The sequence below is a fragment of the Paroedura picta genome, chromosome 18 (genome assembly GCF_049243985.1).
Source record: "Paroedura picta isolate Pp20150507F chromosome 18, Ppicta_v3.0, whole genome shotgun sequence".
Lineage (NCBI taxonomy): Eukaryota > Metazoa > Chordata > Lepidosauria > Squamata > Gekkonidae > Paroedura > Paroedura picta.
In genome coordinates this window covers 1,103,915-1,126,595 of record NC_135386.1, presented here as the reverse complement: position 1 = coordinate 1,126,595, position 22,681 = coordinate 1,103,915, and the positions used below count along the sequence as shown (strand labels likewise).

General features: G+C 57.6%; 1 protein-coding gene across 3 annotated transcripts in view; it reads right to left on the bottom strand.

Moving 5' to 3' along the window:
* Positions 1-15,563, bottom strand: part of RORA (RAR related orphan receptor A) — a 203,522-nt gene extending 187,959 nt beyond the window's left edge. For 2 of the 3 annotated variants that reach the window (XM_077318287.1, XM_077318288.1), the window contains exon 1: positions 8,489-8,831. In XM_077318287.1, coding sequence (XP_077174402.1) covers positions 8,489-8,714 — 226 coding nt within the window. In that variant the 5' untranslated portion in view covers positions 8,715-8,831. Of the gene's footprint in view, positions 1-8,488; positions 8,832-9,565; positions 9,725-11,137; positions 11,202-12,607; positions 12,796-15,544 lie in introns of those variants that run through there. The other variant, XM_077318290.1, reaches the window with a different exon arrangement.
* Between the last annotated feature and the right edge of the window lie 7,118 nt (positions 15,564-22,681).

Sequence of the window (22,681 nt, the reverse complement as noted above, 5' to 3'; positions counted from 1 at the left end):
AGGCTCAAGACCACAGGGTGTCCAGGCGGAGGCAGAAATATACAAATGAAGTGTTTCAAATCAAGGCCGAAATCAATACCCAGCAAGACATGCCGGACAATCTTCAGACAACACAATCTGTCATTTAAGAAAAGCGTCGGGTGTCGGCACAAGGCATCTGACTCAGGCCGGAAAGGCAAAATTCAGGCCACTGAAACAGGGTTGGCTTTCATACTCCACTTTGCACCGGATTCTGTGCGGAGTCCACCTGGGTCCAGCCCCAGCCGAATGCAGCCCGGCAACAGCCCTGTGGCCTGAGCTACGCCTAAAGTTGAGTCAGTGAGATGTCGCTTTCATACTCCTTGTGTCCTGGTCCTTGGCGAATATTGTGGTGGAAAGAAATTTGAGTCCAGTGGCACCTTTTAGACCCACAAAGTTTTCCACCTTCCAAGTCTTCAAGTGTCCCAGGACTCAAATTTTGTTCTGCTCCTGCTGAGCCACATGGCTGCACACCTGAATCTAGCTTGGCTGGAGCTGGACCATCGCCAGCTGTGGTTCTGTTGGTCTGAAGCGGCAGAACGAACTTTGAGTCCAGGGACACCTTGGAGACCGACAAGGGTTTATTCAAGGTGTGAGCTTTTGTGTGCAGGCACTCTCTCCCGGATACCTGAAGAACTGGGCATGCGCTCAGGAACGTATCCCTTGAATAAGACTTTGCGGGTCTCAAAGGTGCCCCTGGACACTCTGGGTGGCTTCTGCCCTCAGACAGCAAGGCGCGCTTCCTGGCGGGGAGGGCCTCAGTCTCTGCAACATGGCTGTGCAGGGGCAACGCCTTGTACGTTTGCATAAATACTTCAAAAGCACACTTGCCTGCATACCAGAAGGCTTTCTAACCCCCCCCCCCCTTCCAGAGGCACGAGTCAAAACGCTCCCTGTTTACTCCACGCGCTTCAATTATACATGCAGGGCCGTGTTCAATTATGCATGGAGCCAGAGCTTCCACAAGTGAGGAGACCCAGCTCTCGCCGCCTCCCCCGGTTTCTTTTGGGGAAGTCAAACGGCTCCGGGCAGCCACGCCAGGGAGGGCGCAACAGGCGGGGCCAGCCGAAACCCACCGCATCCCCCGAATGAGCCCTTGGAGATCTCACCCCGGGACTGCTCCTTTCCCTTCCCACTCGAGGGAGGCCTCTAAGGGCCACGGGGAGGCAGAGGCCCAAGGCAACCAGTTCCTCCCAGGGAGCAGGGCTCCCCTTCTGCAGCAGCCCAGTCCAGTGGGGGCAAGGAGGCGAGGCTGCCCATGGGCTTCTGTGCAGCACACAGACCGGCATGCAAGACAGCGGGGGGGGGGGTCACCAGCCCTTAGATCCTCCTGGGAGGAGGCTGACCCCAAACAGGCACGGAGGGGCTTTCCCCTTCAGGAACAGGGATGCAAATGAACATTCAGGAAATACCATGGACAGTTCCCCTGGAGGGCCAACCACAGGGCAGAGAGGCCGAGGCCTTCCTAAGAACCTCAGCAGAGCCCGGCTGGATCAGACCAGGGAAGGCCCATTTGGTCCATCTCATACAGGGGCCAACTCGTCCCTCTGGAGGGCCAACCACAGGGCAAAGAGGCCGAGGCCTTCCCCTAATCCTGCTGCCTCTCATGCACGTATGCACACATACACAGGCCCATGCATCTGTACAAGCCCAGCCTAGGAATAGCTCTGGGAACCAGAAGCTGGGCTCACAGAAACTCTGGCATAATTAAGGCGAACCGCTTGTTGTCCTCCCTGCTGTACAAGGAGATGCAATCATTAACAATCTCTCAGGGGGGAAAACACACATTAATCGTCGGAAACGATCAGTGCCCTCCCTGACCAGGCCTCCCTCCGGTGTCCCGGTGTAAATCATTTCCCAGCGGGGCGACAAGACTCCCCCAGCAAACCTCATGCAACTGAGTCCCAATTATTAAAACCGGTGGGTGCAAGCCACACGGAAGGACAAGACACAAGCTCAGCTCCCGTCCCGTGAGATCTGTCCACCCGTTTGGCATGCCGCCTGCCAACGGAGGGTGCGGAATGTCACCGCAGGGGCTTCCTGGTGAGAAGGACTTATCCAAACTGGCTCCCCAGATGGCCATCGACTACAATGCCCATGAGCCCCTGCCAGCCAGGCCTAAGGAACCTGGCTCTCAGGCAATGCACCGTTAAGGATGCTTGAGTCAGACTGACCTCAGCAGGGCTGCCGCATGTTAAACTCTGCTCTGGACGGGAGCCAGGGGATGTTTGGCACGGCCTCGCTACACTTTGCCGGCGACCTTCCTCCTCCCACGCCGGCGTCCACAAAGCAGGCTCCAAAAGAAGCACGAGCGCTCACTGGGCCCGGCTCAGGGCAGCTCCCGCAGCGCCGGCTGGGATCGGGCCAGAGGCCGGCTAGGGAGAGACCTCCTTCCCCTCCCCCGGGGTCACGGAGAAGCTAGTAGCCGAGAGCCGGAAGAGGCGCGCTGAAAGGAGCGTGGACGGCTTTTGACGGCTGGGCAGTCCTGCCCGCGTCTCGCTGGGGAGAGGCCAGGCGAGGGAGGGGCCTTCGCAGGCAGCTGTCGGAGCCGTGCAGGTGCTCCGTAAACAGCAGGTGTCTGGCAGGAGAGATCTCGGGCGAGCCTAGCTCAGTTCTGAAGGGGAATGGCTCTGCCCACGGTCAGGGGCCCTCCTGGCCCATCTGTGAAAGAGCCCTGATTCCAAAGGGCTCCCCACCCGTGGAAGTCCTGCCCCCCCCCCCCCACACACACACACAAAAAAGCTGAAAGCTGAGCGGCTGGGGAGACAGAGCCATCCTGGCAACTTGGGCACTTTCACAGCAGGGTTCAGAAAGCCGAGACACGACACGGTGGGGACACGACACACGATACGCACCCTGACCGCTGTCGACCCAGGAGCGGCCGGGCTGTACACTTCTTCTGGTGCGTACAAGAAACTCCTTTGCCACACAGACTGAGAGGAAAGAACACTCCCGCATCTCCCCTGCGCAGCGACAGAGGGTGCCATGCCATGCCCGGTTTGCTTCCTTCCCCCCTCTTGTGCCCCCCAAGGGAGGAATGCCCCAAGCTGGGGGTGAGCTCAGAAGTGGGTGATGCGGGAGCTCTCTTCCCCCTGCGAGGACGGGGGCTAAACAAATTTATTCCTTGGCTCACGGCCAGCAAGAGAATCCTGGCCTGCACAAAAAGTCACACCTGATACACCGTTTACAAAGAGCTGCTCTGGAAACCTTCCCTTCTGAACAGTTTTGGGGGAACCGGCCTACCTTTCCGGGCTGGAAACGGCAGCGCCTGCCCCTGTTCCAAGCCATCTCTCGGTTCCAGCACTCTGGAAGGGAACCCATTGCCAAGGGGCCCCATCAGGCTGCCCTCCGCCCCCCAGGCCGAGCCCCAGAAGCACACTGCTTCGCACGGCCTTCATTGGCACTACGTCTGAACTTGTGCAACGCGAAATGCAGCAACGGGTGTGATGTAACCCAAGCCTGAGTGTACCGTTGTCACCCGGGGTAAATATAACTCCACATGTTTTGCCAGCAAAGTGTCTGCAGAAAGTGAGCCGAGATTTAGGGGCCCTCGATTCCCAGGGAATATTAAGACGCTCCAGAGATCAGATCCTTATTAATGGAGTCCAGGTTCGGACGACCAGACGACTCCTGTTTGGTGCAGACATGCAGACCTCTCTGGGCCTTGCGGAATTATGGGGGGGAACTGGCATTAAGGACGCTGAGAGCAACAGCCTCGGGGGTCGGAAGGCTGACCACAACGCTCAGGACCTTGCTTTTGAAGCAGGGCAGAGAGGGTGGGAGACTCACAAAGACTCCAATTCGCAGGCCCCCTCCTCCTGTACTCAGGGCGACTCCCCCCCCCCCCCCCATTCAAGGCCTGCAAGCGTCAGAGTCCGCTGTGGTCTTCAGCAGGGCTCTGGCAGACGTCACTTCCCAAGCTCTGCGCTGCCACGGGCTCCTTCCCACAGCATGTCAGACAGCAATTAATATGGCACCCCCGTTATCAAATGCTTTCAAACACAGTTAAATATCACATTACCAAATGCCAAATATTGAAATAAAATATCGCAGGGCGCCAAATACACGCATCAAACGCTCAGCAAATATTTGAGCAGTCACAGTGCAAGTAGGAGAGAAGCCAGCAGGCCTCTTCAGACTAGGACCAACCAGGGTCCTAGCAGTTATGGCTCAGCAGAAGAGCCTCTGCTGGGCAGGCAGGAGGTCCCCGGTTCAATCCCCGGCATCCCACATTCTAAGAGCACTTGGTGAGCTCCAGGACAGGGGGCGGCAGGTGCTAGGGTGCCCTGGGCACCACGTTGGGGACCCATGAGGCAGGGCCTCCATTCTCTCTCTGCATGCATACAAGCCGCAGACCCTTGCAAAGGTCAGGCTGCTGGACAGGGGTCAAGACCCTGCGGGGGGGGGGGCAGGATAAAAGCCACCTTTGAGTCATAAGACATGGGATGAACACCAGTGCACAAGAGACAAAATCTTTTTTTTTTTTTTTTTTTGTAATTGCAGAACAAGAGCTTGCGGGAGGATCTCTGAGATGCGATTCCGGCACAGATCAGAGCATCCCAGTGAGAATTCCATTGTCTGTTCACGGAAGAGCCGGACAAGGGAAAGCGAGCTGAACCACAGACACCCCCCTGAGTCCCCTGGGCAGAACCCCGAAAGGGCCGGCCTGTTCCCCCTTCAACGGCGACCCTCTTCCGCTCTCTAAAATATTGTTTTGGGCTGGGGATTGTTTTGCCAATAAGCGTTAAGAGCCCCGCGTCTTTAAAATTCAGGACGGGTAGCTCGCGCTGCCAGCCCATAATCATCGCCTGCTTTTTAACAATCGGCTAAACTTACTTGTCAAATCCGCAAGCAGGATTCCTCTCCAGCAAGGCTGCGGCTTAATTTTTTTTTTTTTATCTAGCCAGAAGGAAACTCATTAGAATAGTAGCAAGCTAAGCTAAAATTCGTTACGCTATCAAGAAGTTCAGCTCGTGCGGGTGAGGGGGGGGGGGGCGGCACAAGCTTCAGGCTCACGGACAGGAAGAAAAGGAAGGGAGGAAAAGGCGGGTGAACGGCAGAGGTGAACCATTCACACCCGGGGCGCGGGGGACACCTCCAGAACGGGCACCCCATTCGGTCTGTCGTCTGTGGCACAGCATACAGCCACCAGTCCACAGCGAAAGGGAAACATTATTCCTGCTTTTAGAGAACCTATTAGCTCCCCCTGCTCCTTTTCTCCTGCATCCCAAGCAGAGGCTCTGCCACAGGTCCACAGCCCCTTCCCCGTTATCTCCAGTTCCCATTCCCCAGGATGCTAAGAAGTCCCCTGCATGCCACACCAAAGGCTCTTGACATTCTCTGGCTCGCGTCCCTGTGCTCTGCTAAGTTCAAGGCCTGTCCGAAAAAGCCAGACACACGAAGAACAACAAACTGATACACCGCGAAACCTTGACCCCAACGTAATGTCAGAAGGGAGGTCCCTGCCGTCTGAAGGCTGCCTTCTCCCACTGCCTGTCTTGAAGCCTTGGCTGACTCAGTTTCCCAATGCACAGGCCTGCTGCTCTAATAGCAGCCCGGCCGCCATTCCTGCCTGCACTTTGGTTCTCGAGAAGTCACCGCTGTCCTGGCAGGTCGCTCCAGAACACTCTGCAAAATTATTAGATCAAATGACAAAATGAAAGGCACCGTGGCGGGTCATTGCGGGGGGAGTCTGCCTTCCCTTCGGCCCTTCACCGGCAAGCGTTTGCACGTGGCCCTCGACAACCGACCGACGCATCAGCTTAGGAGACTCTTCCAGAAGCCGTACTGGAAGGGGTGGCGTTCAAACCACGAGTTTCCCACAGTGCTTGAAATAAAAAATATTCTACACCCCCAAGCAATTGCCCCAACGGATCTGGGCACCCCGGCACCAGCTCGGCTTTCTAGCCATGTTTAAAACCAATGTGTCGTGAGTCAGCTGTGGCAACACCCGGGGCGAATTCCGGGCACGCGTCTGAGGCTCTGAAAGAGACAAGGGATCTGCTCCCCAGAATTCAGCAGGTGGCCCTGAAAGATGCCCCGGCCCCCGGCTGGCTGGCAGGGAAGCTCTGCTGTTAGAGGCAATGCCAGGCGCTCCCAGGACCTCACCCGGAGGGTGGCTGCTGCACTGCCGGAGTCTGAAGCCAGGAGAGGCTCACGCAGAGGGCAGGGAAAGGAGTGTGCCGAGGAGAGAGGGCCGCGGAGTGCCCCTAGCAGCCACAGATAACAGCAGGCAGTCTGTGGTGCGGAGCGGCTGCCAAGACCTTGTTGTGACAGCCTTGGCTGGAGACATATTTCATGTTTCCCACCGCTGATGGGAGGCGACAGACCCAGCCCTTGCTAATTGCACCGGGTTTTGTTCCCCGGTCCTAACAAGGGCCGAGTCGAAGGGAGAGATGGATTTCCAGAAGGTTTTCGGCACCGGCAGACGCGGGGCCCGGGGTTCTGAGGGCTCTTTGGGTCGCCGCATGCCCTGTGGGCAGAAGCAACGCCCTTTCATTTACCCACATGGATACGAGCACAGCACTGACTGGCTATATGCCGTGACGTCATGCTGTTCCCAGCCAACCGGGGACCGCAGAGTTAAGGCCCCAAGTCTAAAAGGGCACCGAGGCAGTAGATTACCAGAAAGCAGAGCAGCGGACAGACACAGGGTGGGTGTGAATGCCAATATCCCAAGTGGTAGGGGGACCCGTGGGAACTGGGTTCTCTCCCCCCCGAAACGCAAAACGGTGGGCTGTTTGGTGCGGCTTCATTCAGACTGCCATTGGGCTCAGGCTGCATGAGGTTGATCCTCAGAACTTGGAAACTGGACACCTGCTTGGCCTCTCTTCCCACCACGCAGAAGGAAGGCTGCTATTGCGGCTGGTTCGTAGGGACAGCAGGGATAGGGATTCTTCCGTGGGGCCCTGGACCAAGCGGAAGAGCCTCCCTCACAGGGCAGGGCGAACACAGGGAGGCCCTCGGCCCGTGCTCCGCCTGCCGGCTACAGGGGGGGGGGGTCTTATGTTCTGCAGGCCAGGAAGGGGCCCCGCTGCGGAGGTTCCCGCCTCACCAGGGCCAGGGGAGCCCCCAGCCACCCGGAGAGGCCCATCTGTGTTCAGCTTCTTTCCGCTCCGAGTATCTGTCCGCCAGCCGGGTCAAGGTCTCTGGGGGGAGCTGTGCCAACGTCCAAGTTCTGAAGATTCTCCCCCTCTCTAGGGAGGCTCCTGAACTTCCCTTTAAGCCAGAAACGCACACTGTGACCACGCACGGCACAATTGCAGACCACGTCCACGACCAGGCTGCTTGCGGGGCACTCCAGCACTCCCTTCTCCACAGACACCCCCTGGGTGACGCTCAGGGCCCTTCCAGGCACCCCAGAGTGAGGCTGGCTGCTAGCAAGGAGGCTGCTTTTGCACACCTGCTGCTGGACTTTGTTGCTTCCTTCGGTCAACAGCTCTGGGGGGGGGGTAGCACAACCCCCCCTTCTGACTCTCTGCTGCCCCTTCCCCCCTAAAGCGCAGGCCAAGTGCCTCCCTCCCTCCCTCCCTCCCTCCCTCCCTGCGCGCCAGAAGTGGGGCCCCGGGCGGCGGCAGAGACTCTGCCTGGCGCTCGTGCCCCCCCCCCCCCCGATCCTCCCTCTGGGGAGCCCCGCGGCAGGGCCAGGGCCGGAGCCCGGACAGGGCAGGCCAGAGTCCCCCGAGCGCGCGGCGGCGCTTCCCCCGGACAGCTGCGCCCCACTCGCCCGCCCTCCCCGCCGCCGCCGCCGCCGCCGCTTACATAAGGCAGGCAGGAGGCAGGCAGCGCTGGCTGGCTGGCTGGCTTGCGTGCGGGGGGAGGGGGGAGCGGCCTGGCCCGCCAGCCGGAGCGGAGGGGGGGCCCATGTGGGTCAGCGGGTTAGCAGCGCGACTCCCCCCCTCCGCCCCCCCCCGGGTGCCGGGCCTCCCTCCTCCCTCCCTCCCTCCCGGGCCGCTTCCTCCCTCCGCAGGCGCTTCCGTCAGCGGCCCCCCCCCCCCCGGTCCCGCCAGCCGGGCGTGCAGGGGCTGTGGGCGGGCGCCTTCCCGGGGAAGCCGGGGGGGGGGGGGGGCTCGGCATGGAGGGAGGGGGGGAGGAGGGGCCGCTGCACAGAAGCAGCCCAGCCAGCCATCTTTCCGGCCGCGGCGGCGGCGGGAGGCAGCCCAGCAGCAAAGTGCTCCGGCCGGGGGAGCCGGTCGTGCCGATCTCGGGGCCCCCTCTGGCCCCTCCCCCGGGAGAGCCCAGCCCAGCCCGGGAGTTCTCCAGCTCCCGCCGGGAGGTTGGCAAGCCTCACGCCCGCCCAGTCCCGCCGCCTCTGCCCCGGAGCTCCCATTGGCCGCCCGAGAGAAGCCCCGAGCCCGACCCCGACCCCAGGGCCGCCCGGCGGGAGGGCGGGAGGAAGACACGTGTCGGCAGCCCCCGAAAGTTTTGCGCCCCCCCCCGCCCCTCCCCCTCCGCCCAGTCCCCCGCTGACCTCTGCTGCCGGCGAAGGGGGGGGGCTGCTGCTGCTGCTGCCGGCGGGCGGGGGGGTCTCCCTTGCGGGCCGCCTCCCGCTCCCGCTCCCGCTCCTCCCGCGCCGCGTCTCGCTCCGGTTCTCGCTCGGGCTCCGTCTCCCGCTCGGCCGGCGTCTCCCGGGCGCCCGCCGCCGCCCCTTCCGAGCCCTGGTCGGCGGGCGCGGGCTGGGGGGCGGCCGGCTCCATGGCGGGCGGGGCGGCGGGCGAGGGGCTCCCCCGGGCGGCCGGGCTGGGCTGTTGTGGGGCGGGCGGTGTGGGGCGCGCCTCCTGCTGCCTGCCTGCCTGCCTCTGCCCGCCGCCGCCGCCGCAGCTCTATGGTGGTGGGGGGGAGGGCGAGGGGGAGGGCGAGGGGAGGCGAGGGGGAGGGGGAGGGGCAGGCGAGCGCGGCGGCGGGGAGGCGAAGCGTGTTTGCTGTGGCCGCCAGCAGCGCTAGCGAGAGCTCCAGCCGCCCGCCCGCCAGCCCGGCTCCCTCTCCATCTCCGTCTCCCTCGCTGGCTCTAGCCGCCCCCAGCCCAGCCCAGCTCAGCCCAGCCCAGCCCAGCCCAGGCGCCCCCGCAGGAGCTTGGCATCGGGGTGAGGCAGGCGGGGCCTCGCACTCGGGGGAAGGGCCGATCCCAGAGGGGTTCCGGCGGAGGGACGGAGGGGGCCCCTCTCGGGCCGGCCCGGGGGAAGGCCAAGGCCTCCGGTTGGCCCCTGGCGGAGGCGGGAGGCTGGGCCGGATGGGCGCCGGACAGACCCGGCAGGGCTCTTCTGGCGTGCTGCTGCCACAGAGACCAAAGAGAACCTCCCCTTTCCGAGGCGACCTCACAGGACAGCCCTTGGCCCTCTGACCCCAGTGAACCCTTGTCAAGAGCCCTCCTTGGTGGTCCCTCCTTGGCCACCTGACCTCCCCACAACCCCTTCACCTCTCCAAAACACACCCCAGTCTTCCATGTTGCCTCACACTGGACCCCTTTCTTTCTATTGATTTCACAAATTCCAGCTCTGAGACAGCATGATTGGGGGCAGGGGGTGGGGAGTCCCGCAGCATAACATACCCCAAAATTCAACAGGTGCAGCCAGTGGCCTAGCAGGCTGAGATTCCACAGATGCAGTCCTCTTTGTTGTTGCCACCAAGGGTCCAGCACAGCTCTGCCAGGGGAGAACAGAAATCATCTCCGAATGTTTCATATTTCTAATCTTTCCTGGCTCCCTACCTACAGAAGAAAAGATTTCGAAAGGAGCCTGTATGAAAGATCCGTGATCAAAGTCTCGGTAAACCTTTAAAATCCCCCCAACCACCCAACTCCGGCACGGAAAAGGCAGAGCGCCTTTCATTCCCTCCCCCAAAACAACTTCGGAAACGAACTCCAATGAGGATTTCATTTCCAGATCTCGGATAGCTTTCTTTCTTTTTCAACAGGGGTTGGGGGGTGGGGGGGGGATGCAGCCATCTATCCGCTTTAATTTAACATTTCGGGAGAAGCGGCAGAAGCAGCAGCCAAGCTACAGCTCCTCTGCCACGGCCCTCCTTGCGTCCTGAATTGGGCAAGTCCGAAAAAAGGCCTTTCAGCTTTTTCAAGGGACAGTGGTTTTTATATTTAAGGACCAACTCCAGCTGGTTAAGGAATCTCTTGATAGAGCATGAGGTCATGCTCACAATAGCTGAACTTAGCTTGTGGCGCTTGTGCAGGGCCCGTGGCCCAGGGGCCCTGGCCCCTCTGCTTGGCATGTGGGAGGCCCTCCCTTCAGTCCCCGGTGGCATCTCCAGTTAAAAGGACGAGGCAGGAGGGGACGGGGAAGACCCTGGAGAGAGCGGCTGCCGGGCAGAGTCGACTGAGAGTATTTGGTGGTTGGCCACAGCCTTCCTCTGCAGAGCCTTCCTTGGTGGCCTCTCAACCAAGCACTAAACTTCTTGGAAGGCTAATTTTTCAGGTAGGGCGTTGACTGGCCTGGCGGGCGCTTCCAAGGGGCGCAGAACCCCCCTCGCTGCCCTGCTGCAGCCGGCCCGGCCGACGCGGCTGCGGGATCTGGCTAATGAGCCAGGACTGTCCTGGGATCGCCGACTTGCAAGTTCGGAGCGATTGAAGCCCTCGGCGGGGCCAAGTGAAGCACGGAGCCAGGCTGCCCCCCCTCTCGCTCGCTGGTGGGCTCGGATGCCCTTTCATGTCTCCCCTTAGAAGGCCTCTCCAGCGGAGGACCTTCAAGGGCGATTTCTGCCTCTCTCGTAGACTTCAAGAAGTTCTAACGAAGTACGGGGCTTGTCATCTCTGAGAGATGCCGCTTGATGGGAGTTTTTGGGGGTAATTAGCATATTGCATTCGTTTTTTTTCTAAAAAACTGACTTCAGCGCAACCACTTCAAATGGACGCCGGGTTTAATTAACTCCCTCTGAGCTCCGCCGCCGCCCCTCGGCCTTCAACGTTACGGTTTAGAGCAAATATTTTTGGGGAGGTCCTTTTTTTGGTAAAACGTTAAATCTTTGTTGAAAGTGTGACTGCAAGGACACCTTTAAGGGAGGCCGACTGCTGGGGGCGGGGAGGAACTGGAAACTCACATGCCGCATTGGGCCCTGTTCACACCTGGGGAAACCAGAACTCGCACCCGTGTCCACGGAAGCCTTCACTCACCGAGGCGGTAACAGGGAGCGGCCCTTGAGTCAGCGCAGAGCCCTGGTCTGTCTGCTACGATTCCCTGTGCAGAGGAAGCAAGGCACAAGTCAACACAATGCAGGCCGATTCTGGCCTAGGGAGTCACGAGAACAGGCCTTGTTTGTGCCTGCCGAGGACAAACGGGGTTGTTGTAATGTCTGGATGCAAAATGGAGGCCTCGGAGGAGAAGGCGCACAGACGGACACTTCTTGCTCAGGCCCCATTGCAGGCCGGGCCCCAGCGAAGGCCCTGAGCCTCGGAAAGGGCCTCCCCCGCCCCCCAGCCCTCTCGGGCCCCACGCTCCTAGGGACGCTGTCCCTCTGCCCCCATGGCCACAGCCCCCCAGGAGTCACTGCTGTGAAGGCCACACCGGAACAAAGAGGAGCCGCACAGCAGGGGAGGAAGAGACCGAAGGGCCGGCCGGGAGCCCCGAGGAGCTTCCCACCTGCTTGTTACCCGTAAGGAGGGGTCATTCCAAGGCCGCTCACCAAGGGGCCTGCCCTGCGAGGTCGGCCGTCCGCGAGGGAGTGCCTTTGGGCCGCTCTGCGGAAATTGCTTTGCTTTGCAAGACCCTCTCGGAGGGGCGGGGGGGGGGGAGGGGAGGCATCGACTGTTTGCAGGCTTAATTTATATGTCTGCCGTTCGCTCTCCCACGTTTCGGCGGGACTTTAAAGAGAGAGGAGATCAATGGAAGATTTTTTTTTTCCCACCAAAGGACAGAAGTTCACCTTAACTGAAGGTGAAGTGGCGACTGGGACGGCATCCAAAAATATTTAATAAAATCAGCTAATGCCACCAAGAGCTCATTAGAGCGGCAGCAGGGAAGAGGACGGCGTTAAGGAGAAAGGTTTAGCTTAAAAAAAAAAAAGCCCTTTAGATTCCTTTTTACATCCTGTCTTGACTATTAGGGGCCTTTAAAATTCAGAGTCAGCCTCGTGTTCGATCCTGTCCCGGCCTGGAGGGGAGCTCAGCTGTCCCCACCAGACCCCTCAGTGGCAGGAGCTGTCCAGCACAGCCAGCACCCTGGAGAGCTCCGAGGAGCTTCAGGTGTTGATTGGAGAAGGCCCAAGGCCCTGACCCGGCCCAAGCTCACTGCATCTCCCAAGCTAAGCAGGGTCACTCCCGGCCAGCCCTGGGATGGGAGTCCCCCAAAGGAGTCCAGGGTGGCTACACCCCCCCCCCCTTCGTGCCTCTGCCTTGAGCCGCATGGCCCCGGCTAGTCTGATCTCATCCAGGCCCAGCAGGACAAGGCAGGCGGGTTTGGCTCCCTTGTTCTCGTGCACCAGGTGTGCATCACCGGGATGTTTTGGTGCTGTGTGGGAAATGCCGCTCTGACCAGTGTCTCATGGCCTCTGTCCCCCACCCTCCACCCCGTCCCTCCCAGTGCTGTCTACATCTCTCCCCCTTGCCTGCTCCCTTGACCTCCGACTCCCAGCTGGCTCCACTAACCGTCTGTCAAGCTCCTCGCTGGGCCCAAACATGCTCCTGTTCTGCTGTCTCGGCTGCTCCTTCTGGATGCCAGTCAAGCGGCCCCTCTTCCTGGGGGGTGGGGGGTGGTCTTTGGACTGTCCTGACAACCACTTCTTCCCAGGGGCGCTTCTAACTTGCTCCAGCCTGCAAGGAGCTACTTGTTGAGTCTGTTGTGGGGAGAGGAAGGGAAGGCAATTGTAGCTGTTTTGAGACTCCTTTGATGGACAGCTCTCCTTCTCCTCAAGATGTTAGGCTTCCCTGTCTCGGTCACTTGGCATTTCAGAAGGGGTCAGAGGGCCCAGCAGAGGCCTCAAGGACATGGGCTGCCACATCTTGTGACCCCTACCCCTCCATGGGGGATTGTGGCCTGGCAAGCTCCGAAGGAAGGAAGGAAGGAAGGAAGGAAGGAAGGAAGGAAGGAAGGAAGGAAGGAAGGAAGGAAGGAAGGAAGGAAGGAAGGAAGGAAGGAAGGAAGGAAGATATAAGCTGCTTAAGGATGGATGGATGGATGGATGGAAGGGGGGAAAGAGAGAGATGAGGGATGGAGGGATGTATAAAACCCAGGGGAGATTATCTCTTATTGCCCCTTCTGGCCAAATCCGCCCTTTCTACTTGGATTCCGGCAGGCTTCATTCAGATATCAATTAAGACGCCCCCGGGAGGTTAGTTGATATGCCGAAGATCTTGTTGGCACCTCGTCTTCAAGGTTATCGACTGCTTGCCAAACTCCGGCAACGTGAAAGGAATCTGCAATCACCTCTGTCGATAACAGCCTGTTCTCAGCAGATGGCGAAATAAATCAAAAGGCCCAGAGCGAAATGTTGCAGCTTTTACAAAGGAAGACGCTGCGAAAATATTATCCGAGCTCCATCGGATCGGGCGTAATCCTAGCTTGCCGTTGAGGAGCCGGCGAAAGCCTGGCGGCTGGGCAGCGATGACAGGAGCGGATGGAGCCCTGAGAAGACTAAAGGGAAGGCATCCCCCCCCCTTGCTCTGGGATAGGGGAAGGGGAAAGGCCAAAGGTGGCCCAGCCTCTATCGCTCCTGTCAGGCTCCAGAAGGGCTTTGAGGCATCAGGCGGCCGAAGGGCAGGAGGAGGAGAGCAGAAGCACGGCATAAGCAGCTCAGTGACCTGTCTCCGTTAGGCCAGAGGATGTGGTGATGGCCACAGGCGGGACCAGTTTATCCATGTAGGCCCTGTGTTCCCCCACCCAGGGGTCAGGGCCTCTCTTCTCCCCCCTTTTCCCTCTTTCAGCCCGGGCTCTGGTGCTGCGGACCCAACCAACCCGTAAGCCACTCCTGAGATTTCTCAGGGGGAGGAAGGCGGGGTATAAAAACCGACTCTTCCTTCTCCCCCATCTCCCCTCCCGACAGGAAAAGCGACATTTGCAAGTAAGAAGAAGAAACGTGCTGCAGAACCTCAGGCAAATGAACTGCGATCGACAAGCAGCACACGGGCTTGGTGCAAAGATTTCGGGCGGCGAGGGCCTGCAAGTGTTGAGACGGATATAAGGGTGAGATTTAAAAAAAAAAATAATCCGGACAGTTTCTCTCTGGAGCCCTAAGAGTAGGCCTTTTTTTTCTTTTTTTTTAAAGAAAGACATGTGACTTTTGGTTTTTTGGTTTTGTTTTTTAACAAGAAAAATTGTGACTCGCACGTGGGAACTTTAATTTCCCCATTGAAGCAATTTGCGTTAGAATATTAACAGGGCGTTTTACAAATATTCATTATGAAGACGATGTTTTGGGAACGCTTTGTGTATTTCAACATGCCGGAACAGCAGAATGAATGTGGGCTGATTAAGCCCGACGTGAACGTGTTGGAACGGGGTTTGCGTTCGATTCCAGCTATCTGTTTTATTTCCCTGATTAAAGAGGAAGAAGAAGAGTGGTGCTCCAAACTCCCTGGGTTTCTCCAAGAAATGTCTGCTTTTTACATTCTCCTTCTTGTAGATTCTCCACTCCCAGGTATTTGTGGGAATGTGGAGATGAGAGCGGCCCATAAAAGACAGGCATTAAACCGATACGCCATCAGCCCAAAGGAGACCCAGGCAAGCTAGGTTCACATTCACATTCCTCCAGGGGGTGGCTACAGATCTCCTGGGATTACAAAAGAGATCCGCTCCTCCCCCCACCGGAGACAATGGCTGCTTCGGAAGCAAGGCTCTATGGCATAGCCCATAGAAGCCCCTCCCCTCTCCAAGCCCCGGTCTCCTTAGCTCCACCCCCAAATCCCCAGAATGTATTTATTATTATTATTATGTTATTCCCCACACAGAACTGGCGACCCAACCACACCAGGGTCAAGAGTCTAAGACACCGGGAAACCCTCGACTTAAGATTTACCAAGTCCACATGGGCAGCAGTTGTATAAAAATTAAATATTATTATTATTACTACTATGGCTAACTGGAAACCCCTTATAGACTTTTTGCGCAAAAATTAAACAAGTGAATTGCCGTTTTGATGATTACAGGACAAGACATCTAGAAAACAGAGGAAAAGGAAGCGTCTTTCTTCTGTAATTATAAATTTGTGATTTTGCATATACTTGTAATAGGGAAAATCAGAAGTCTTATCTTTATAAATCTGTATACTTTCTCTTTTTCTCTTTTGTTCTTTTCCTCCTTAGCAGTGTACTCCTTTTTGTTAGTTTTTATCTTTCTGTCTAAACAATCTCTTATAGTTTATAAAAAAAATATTTCTCCGCAACTTAGACCGTGTGTGTGGGAGACAGAACAAAATTGCTGCTGTCCTCATCTCTCCTTCCTCGGGGAGCTCAGGGTGGTCTGCAGGAATTGGGGGGGGGGGGAGAGAATCGCATTTTTTAGCTATTAAAGTTTGACGCTGCAATTTTCAAATTGTTCCCCAGAGCTACAATTTGCAGCCCAACTCCCAGCGATCGAGCTCCGCTTACCTAGTGCTACGGAGCGCCGCGTCTCAGGAAACAAATCAATTTGCTGCCTTATCTGTGCAGCCATTATCTGTACGGAGACCAACTCCTCGCCACTGGCCTCAGCGGTGAACATGAAATATCTACAGAGTTGGGGAAACAAGCTCTATGAAATGTGGGGTAAGCCGATAAAATAGTCATCCCAGGCATGATGAGATTCCCCGCGTCGCGCATCGCTGGCAGAGCAGGTCAAGAAATCCTCGAGGAGAATTAGGGTTAGGGTTAGGGAAAGCAGATTAAAAGGGGGAGGGGGGGAGATTAAATGCATTTCGAGGCAGGGTGAAACTGCTGCAGAATGACGGCCTTGCAGGAAGCAACGGCGAGGGAGGTGTTCGAGGGGGCAGTGTGCGGCAAGGAGACAAAACACGGCCTCTCTAGGATTCAGTTTTGTGGGTGGAGCCTAAGGAGGGCGGGAACCGGAGAAGGGAGGGGTTTCAGGGCGAGCGAGGGTCCGCCTTCCGAAGCAGCCATTTTCTCTGGGGTTTCCCTGCCCTTATTACTAAAACGACTGGCCCAAGTTTCCTTCTCCATCTGGGGTTGTCCCTAGAATCTCAGAGCTGGAAGGGGCCGTGGAGGCCATCTAGCCAACCCCCTGCTCAAGGCAGGATCAGCCTCAAGCCGCCCTGAGAAGCAACCGTCCAGGTGCTGCCTGAAGGCCGCCCGAGATGGCTTCCTCCTGATTTTAATATTCTTTTTTGGTATTTTTAGCAGCGTCTGCAGAATGCTTAATTATTTATCATAAACATTCTAATTTAAGTTCTTTTGCGCCGGTTTCATTATTCCAGTACAGTTTTACCCCACACAGTTATCATTTTGCCAAAAGGCCCATTGGCGTGCTTGCTGGGGGCCTGTTCGGCTGCGATAGAGGAGCCCGGGTGTTTCGGAAGCTGCCTGGGAAGCCGCAATGGCCCCACCGACACCCGTCGCCCATCGAGGAGACACAGCCCCGGCAGTCGGTTCGGTGACTGCGGTTCGGGGAACTGTAGGCTGGAGTTGCCTGCGCTTTCCCTTGCATCGGTACAAGCCAGGCAGAAAGGGAAGGATTACCTTGTGCTTGCCTCGAAGGAAGCAGCTGGCGGAATTCGGGGGGTTCCCCCACCCCCACCCCGATTCACAGCAGGCCCCTCCCGAGCTTTGGCCTCGGCTCGGCCACTGCATTACCACCGCAGCCTGTGGATGTGCTGCTTCCCAGGGCCAGCCGCCAGGCCGTACTCCGCAAAAGCCAGGATTAGGCCGCGCTCCCGCTCCGGCTAAGCGCCTTTCCCATCTGCTCCGAGCTTCCCGGAGTCTTTCTGGCTATGGGCACATAAAGCCACGCTGACCACCTTCCCCCCGCGGCATCAGTCGCCCTCCCTCACGTGCGCAAACAGAGACCACGACTTCAGGCAGCTGCCTTGTCTGGGCACCAGGAATAGCAGGCTGGGGAGGGGGAGGGGAGGGTTGCTCCTGGCCTCTGAGCCTGTGAGAGGCCATGATTTGAGTGGGGGCTCTAGTCAAGAGAGCCAGGTGCGAGTCCCCCTCCTCCTCCACAGGAGGCCTGCTGGGCGACCTTGGGCCAGTCCCAGTTCTCTCGGGGCTCTCTCAGGCCCTTCTGCCTGACAAAGGGGCCTGTGGTGGGGGAAAGAAGGGAAGGCTCTGAAAACAAAGGCAGATCTCTAGGCTGCCCCCTCTATCCTGGACTGCTTTAGGGGAGTGGGGCTTGAGCCATCCTAAGCGGGGGGGGGGTCAATTCACCTTCACAGTTCAGCCATGGCTGATTGACCAATACGACGGCTGCTGGAAGCCAGGCTAACGTTATCGGAGACGGCTGTGCAAAAGGAGAGCCGATTCCAGCCCAAACGGCATCTTGCCGCCCTGCCGAGAAGCCAATGAAGCGGAGCAAATAATGGCCGGAGCCACGTTGCGCTCCGTGCCGGAGATCCCCTGTCCCTGCTCAGAATAGACGGAGATCCATCTCCAGCGTGGTTAGCTAATAATTAAACTCCCAGATTTCCTCCGGCCTCCGAAGCATTTCAGGCCCATTCAGCCGGGAGTTCTTCCCCAAGAGAAACCCATCCGTTAGGCTGGGATACTCATCCTGCCGACAGGAAGACTAGAGATGCGGCTGGAAGTCTACAGATGCCATCACTTGATCTGAGGGAGAGGGGGAGATTCGAACCGGGGACTTCAGGAGCACAGGACACAGGCAGGTCTTGGTGGTCGGGCCCTGACTGGTAATGCAGTTCCACTGGGCCTCTTCCGCCAGGCCACGACAGATACCCTGTGGGGCAGGTGGGGCTGAGAGAGCTCTGAGAGAACAGCTCTATCAGGACTGTGACTGGGCCAAGGTCACCCAGCTGGCTGCATGTGGAGGAGCAGGGAATGTCTGACACTATAACCACCCTGGCTCTCCCCACTGAATCTTCCCCGTCTCAAAGGCATGGCTCCCCGGAGCAGAATAAGCCCTTTCTGACTTGCCCCGGGCAGCAAAAATGGCCAACGGCTGTTCCCCACATCTGCAGGCGGGCCCCTTTGCACAGCCCCCCGGATAGACCCCCTTGCCGTGCCTGGAAGCGGAGCCCGGCTGCTTCAACTGGGCTGCCCCCGGCCTTACTATTGCAGCCGGGCGCACGTGGGCGGTGGTGCGGATGCTGGATCACACGGCCCGTTCTAACAAGTGCTCCCGGCTGCGCAGTACCTGTGAAGTGGAGTTCGCACCTGGGGCCCGTCGTTACCTTGGCCGACATCGCCTTGCTCAGCCCTGGACTCTGAAACTGCTCCTTTCCCCCCTCGTGCTGGGCCAGAGTTACGTAAACGAGGCTGAACGCGAAGGGAGGCGCTGGGGAAACGCCATCCCAGCTTCTGAGCCACAAACGGCTCCGGCAAGCCAGTCCAGAGATGCCACGGTACCTTTTCCTTGTGGCGGGAGGCTGTGCGCAGGGCCGCTTCCACCTGGACACACCGCAGGGCACCTTGTGCGCATGCCAAGTGCCATCAAGTCCTCCAAAACGTCCTATCGCGAGCAGCCCTACAAACCAGGGGCCGGGACATCCTGGGCACCCGTCCACCCCCTTCCCTTTGCCTGCTTCCTGCAGCTTCCCCTACCAGGACTGCCTTCTGCAGTGACTCTTGCCTGCTCAGCCTGGGACCAGGGTGGGATCGCCTCGGGGTTGTGCCCATCTTCCCTGGAGATCTGCCATCCAAAGGCCACCTAAGGCTGACCCTGCTTAGCTTCCCAGGTCTGATGAGATTTGGCTGCCCCGGGCTATCCAGGCAGGAGGAGAGCTGGTTTTCATGCCCCGCTTTTCTCTACCCGAAGGAGTCTCCAAGCGGCTTCCCTTCCTCTCCCCGCAGCAGACACCCTGAGAACTAGGTGGGGCTGAGAGAGCTCTGACAGAGCTGCTCTGTAAGAACAGTTCTAACAGGATCATGCGTGGCCCAAGGTCGCCCGGCTGGCTGCATGTGGAGGAGGAGTGAGGAATCACCCCAGGCTCACCAGATGAGAGGCCACCATGCTGCCCCATGAAGCCCTGCTGCTCGGGGCCCATTTGATCTTGAACCCACTGCTTTGACTTTGGGGCCGGGGTTTAGCAGGTGTCTCCTCCAGAGCCATGTTTCAAAGGAACCTGCTTCCTTGACTAGCCACCTTTCCTGCCATACGTGGCATGTGGGTCCTCTGAAACACCAGAAAGCAGCGGACTCAAACCTGGCTCTGTTTTGGAATGTAGAAAAGCCCCTAAATCTGCAGCTGAAAGCCAGGGATCACGGGCTACTTGACCCCGATGTTAGATTCCCTGAAGCAACGGGGAGATCCGGAGCTCAGTCCTGGGCTGATTCCCCCAGACTGCCCCGGGAGATACTCTTCCGAGGATGCTGCCTTTCGACAGAACGTCCCATCGGCCCGGAAGAGGGAATCTTTTCCGCGCAAAGAGAGCCGGTTGATTTCCAGGCCAGGAAGAGCGTATTTGACATACCATCGTCGTTGCTGCCGACTCCTCCATCGCAGGACTCTGGCCAAGGCCTGATGCCCTGCCACACTTATCCTTGCAGTTAATTCGGCCCTGCCAGACTGTCCCTGGAGGCGAATGCTTAGCGTGCCTCGAGTACGTCTCCGGGAAAGGGCTGACTTCTGATGCGGCTTTCCAGAGCTCCTCTCGCAAAAGCCAAGCCCGGCTGCCTCGCTCTCGGTACCCGGCCATCTGTCGGGCGCCTCCCGAGCTCTCCACACCATCTGCCAGCCCTGACCCCGAGCCCTGCTGGCCTCCGTCGCTGCGCCGGCTTCGCCTCGGCGTTTCGGGCCTCGTGTCGCAGAGGAGGGGCCCTTCGGAGATGGCTGTTCGACCCACACGACTGCTGCCGGAAGCATAGGCCGCCAGGAGGTCCACCGGTATGGCCAGAATCCCAGAAGCGTTCCCTCCGTTGCCCCCCAAATCTCCAGGAATTCAGAACGTAAGAACATAAGAGAAGCTGTGTTGGATCAGGCCAAGGGCCCATCCAGTCCAACGTTGTGTCATACTGTGGCCCAAACTCAGGGGCCACCAGGAGGCCACCAGCAAGGCCGGAACACGAGCAGTCCTCCTGCTGTTGCCCTCCAAGCGTCAAGGAGACAGAGCATCCTTGTCTCGGACAGAGTGTCCCACCTACACTGCGGGGCCAACAGTCAGGCAAGGGCCTCTGCTCCAGATGTTTCTCCAAAGCATTTTGAGGCTCTCTGTGCTTGTAGCTGCCACCACTTCCTGTGGCACTTGTGAATTCTCCTTTGGGTGAAGAAGGACTTCCTTTGACCTGTTCCAAGCTCATTTATTGCTCTGCCTTCTGTAGCTCATGCATAATTTTGTAGGCCTTGATCATGTCACCCTCAGCTGTCGTTTCTCCAGGCTAAAGAGTCATCACCTCCGGATCTCGTCTTCACAGGAAAGGTGCTCCGTCCCTCTAATTGCATCAAACGCTATGGATTAATAACGTCAAATGTGTACTGGGGGGGGGGGGGAGGGGGGCATGTCAGGTATCAACAGCCAAATATATAAAAAAAGATTAAAGCTACATTAGCAGACGTGCACCAGTCTCACGGAATAACAAGGTCTGATATTAACTATTCAGTGAATATTGAGCAAATATTTATTCACAGGCTGTCGGCAGAGCGTTTGATGCCCCAAATTCACCCAGAAGAATTCCGAAGGCTTGGCTTCCGCTCCGGATTTGAACCCGGGTCTTGCCCATGCCATGCCAGTCAATCCACCCACCACCGAGCTGTTTTGCAGCCTCTGCCTCACAGATGGCCCAGCAGACTCACACCAATGGTTTGGTCACTTCTTGGGCGTCTATCCACAGACAAGAGAGCGAGGCGGAAGCAGTTTGACTCCTGGATACGCATCAGAAATGAAATGACTCTGCAAAATAACAGCAGGCGAAGGAGAAACGCAGCCCTTGCCTAAAATTAGCCCTTCACAGCCTTTTTGTTACTTCTACTTGACAAACCTTTAATTGAACAGCATTTTTTAAATCCCCCTTGGAGCTAGAGATGACTCGTCGAGAAAATAGTATTTCCACGTCATGTGGAAGATCGCCCCCAAAGGGTCCCAGCCAAAGGGTCCCAGACAAGACCCCTTTCAGCCCCCCTCAGGCGGAAGACTGTGCATGGCCTGCCCTGGGAAACAATTGGGAGCCACAAAAGACGTGGTACAAAGATCTTCTTGGCCATCGTGTCAATAGCCGGACTCAGATCGGCGACGAGAAACACGCAAAGACGAGAGACACGCAAGGAAACCCAGCCTGTTCCTCTGCCAAGGATTTTACAACCGACTTTGCTGAGGACTTTTGCACAGTGGAGTAAGGATTGTGAAGAGCCTTGCCTGGAGTAATAGCTCCCCGTCTTCATTTCCATCTCAGGAGTTTCTGCTAGGGGAGGGGAAGACGGCAGAAGGCCATGAGGTGGGGTTCATCACAGGGAAGGAGTGGGGGGAGGCATTGAGCTCTTGATATTTATAGTTTAAATTCCTTGGATAATTAGTGCTTCCCTCGATAATTAGTACTTTTCCTCCTTCTGGTTGCTGGAAAGGAGCAAAACCAGGTGTCTGTGCGGGTGACGTTTCTCTGCCTTCTGTTTCTTCACCAGCTTTTGAGGTCATGTTACCTTCCCTTACCTGATGGCAGATGTGGGATTTCCACATGCACAGAATAATCTGGACGCGACATGGAGAGAGAGGAAGAAGAAGAGGAGCTGGTTTTTTATGCCCCACTTTCTACTACCTGAAGGAGTCTCCAAGCGGCTTCCAATTGCCTTCCTCTCCCCACAACAGGCACCTTGTCAGCAGGTAGGGCTGAGAGAGTCCTGAGAGAACTGGGGCTGGCCCAAGGTCACCCAGCTGGCTGCATGGGGAGGAGGATCAGGAAATCGAACCCGGTTCTCCAGATTAGAGGCTGCCACTCTTAACCATCCCCTCTTTTTCCTGCGTAATTGGTGTCAACGAAATGCCCTTCCTTGGTGGGAAGAGTTGGGCAACCCACTGAATAGTGAAGACAAAAGGCATCACAGACTGTCCCCCCCCCCAAAAAAAAGGACAACCGTGCTAGTTAATAAAAGGCTGTACTTGAGCTCGGCTGACGCCAGAAACGGTCGCTGCCTGAGGAAAGATGGATTGCCGTGAATTTACAATATGATAATCCGGTTACTTTAAGTTAGAGCCATGAATCTGAGTTTGAAGATGAGAAAGATGCTGGCCATCCCTTGGCCTGAAACACGCCAAGTTGAAACACTCGGTATATCTAATTTTTTTAAAGCCGTAAACCGACATCGCTGATTTAATCACCTGGGAGCCTCAACTTTGGTATCACAAAAAGACGGTCCGTCATCCTCGGATGAACCGTTTAAATCCACACAATAAGACACTGGGATGCGTCGGAGAATAGACGGAAATCCCTAAAACTTGAGGGCAGCCAATGAAGCCGGTGGGCGGCACGCTCGGGACAGACAAAAGGAAATACCCCTTCCCCAAGAGCCACGAGAATGTGGAATCCACAGCCAGAGGGTGTGGTGATGGCCTCAGGGACAGAAACAGCTTTCGGGGGGGGGGGGGATTAGAGAGATTCCTGGAGGACTAGGCCGAGCACCAAGCCCCCGAA